The following is a 2,045-nucleotide window of genomic DNA, read 5'->3' on the forward strand; positions in this document are numbered from 1 at the left end:
TGGATAAGTTTAAGTTAGTTTGAGTTAGTCTGAGTTAGTTTTGATTAGTTCAGGTTTGCTTTGTTTTGTTAGCCTGAGTTAGTTTTTGTTGGATTAGTTTAACTTAGAGCAAGTTAGTCTGGGTTAGTTTTACAGCAGCTGTATTGTCCGTCATCCATCCTCTGAATTTTCCCCAGAGTTTCTCAGACCAGTTTCTGTTTGCTGTTCTGCTTGTGGCCTGCTTCCTGCTGTCAGACCGGTTCTGTTTACGATGTTTCAGTGATCAGTCTGACTTGTAAAAATAGTTTTTCCGTCTTGATGAAATCATCCTCACACCATCAGGCAGCGTTGTGCCTGCAGGTCGGCGAGAGGAGCGCGCCTGGCGTTGTTCCAGGATGTTATCACCTCTGACCTCATGCCAGGTTTCTGTGCAGCCTGTAATTTCAGCGCGTTGCTCAACCTGCAGGCGCTCTGCACGCCGCTGCTCTGACGCAGCCTGATATGCCTCCTATGAAATGCTGCACAGCTCTATGAATCTTGTGTCTTTAAATCCGGTATAGTTTGTTTTTAAGGAGTAATCTGAAGAAAGAATCTAAAGTGCTTCTGTTTTCTGTTTGTGAACCAGATGCTGATAATAAATCACATCAAAAAGAGATATGGAAATATAACATGGATGACATTCAGCTAATTTTCTACGTATCAGTTGGAAAAAAAATGAACACTATAGTAAATTGAGATCAATGACATCAGGATTTCTTTGAAAATGTTTCCTGGACTAATTTGTACCATTAATGAACTGGTCCTCTTATTGGCCCTGTTACTGGTCTCCTGAGCGGAGCCCTGATGGGTCCCTCCTGCCCTCTCTCCCTCCAGGCGAAGCCCATCTACGCCGGCTGGTTGTGTTTGGCTCCTGAGGGAACGGACTTTGATAATCCCGCCCAGAGGTCCAGGGTAGGACGTCATTCTGATTTGACTTCAACGTTTCTCTCTCTGCTCCTAACAGAATGTTTTCTGTTACCAGAAATGGCAGCGGCGTTTCTTCATCCTGTACGAACACGGCAGTCTGACGTACGCGCTGGACGAGCTGGTAGGGAACACCGAGGCGGTTCTGATCCGGAACTGAGACGTGTTACGGAGATTAATCCTGATTATAAACATTAATCCTGTTTATTAACTTTGTTTCTGGTTTATAAACATTAATCCAGGTTTATAACTTTATTCCTGGTTAATAAACATTAATCTATTCACTTTATTCCTGGTTCCTTCCTGGGATTAAACCGAGTGTTTTTTACTCTCTCTCGTTCAGCCCAGCACTCTGCCACAGGGAACCGTCAACATGAACTTGTGTACCGGCGTTATGGACGCGGAGCTCCGGACCGGCCAGAGGAACGCGCTGTGCATCACCACGGCATCGCAGGAAGTCTTCATCCGCGGCGACAGCAGAGAGATTGTCAGCGGGTCAGCAGGAAACTGGACGCCACTCTCAGCCAATCAGATGCAGACTCACCGGCTCTCTCTCTCTCTCCTCACCAGGTGGGGTGAGCAGCTCACCGCGTACCTGTCTGCTAACGAACAGCAGAAGAAGAAACACAGCGTTGACTCTGAGGCCAATCAGGTAGCAGAACAAACCAAACTCTCATCTGCTGAACCTAAAAGCCTCCAGCAGCAGAGGAAACACTCAGAATAAACCGGAGTCTGTTGCCGTGGAAACACATGAATATTTATCTACAAATCTGAAAATGTAAAGATGTTTGTGCTCAGTGTGTGTTTACACTGTCAGCAAGCAGGAAGGTGTCTGATTACCGTTTGTTTCCTTCCTCCAGTCACAGACTTTGCAGCTGCAGAGGATTTAATGATTGATCATTAAGAAGCAGCAGCTTCACGTTGAGTTTATTACATATGCTTAAGTAAAATTCTTTATTGTTTTAATCAATGAAAATGCTCAATATGCTAATTAATCAGAAAGTGATCTAAGTGGTTTGGATGATTTGTAAGGTTAAAATCAAAATTTTTCAGATCTGAAATATGAAAAATATTTGAATTTCCAGAAGTTTTCTCTTAACCCC

General features: G+C 44.1%; 1 protein-coding gene across 1 annotated transcript in view; it reads left to right on the plus strand.

Moving 5' to 3' along the window:
* Positions 1-2,045, plus strand: part of LOC103153101 (myosin phosphatase Rho-interacting protein-like) — a 27,438-nt gene that overhangs the window by 2,096 nt on the left and 23,297 nt on the right. Inside the window, exons 2-5 of the mRNA XM_016661668.1 lie at positions 853-930; positions 1,001-1,066; positions 1,286-1,437; positions 1,513-1,594. Coding sequence (XP_016517154.1) covers positions 853-930; positions 1,001-1,066; positions 1,286-1,437; positions 1,513-1,594 — 378 coding nt within the window. The remainder of the gene's footprint in view (positions 1-852; positions 931-1,000; positions 1,067-1,285; positions 1,438-1,512; positions 1,595-2,045) is intronic.

Source organism: Poecilia formosa, unplaced genomic scaffold, assembly GCF_000485575.1.
Source record: "Poecilia formosa unplaced genomic scaffold, Poecilia_formosa-5.1.2 Scaffold339, whole genome shotgun sequence".
NCBI lineage: Eukaryota > Metazoa > Chordata > Actinopteri > Cyprinodontiformes > Poeciliidae > Poecilia > Poecilia formosa.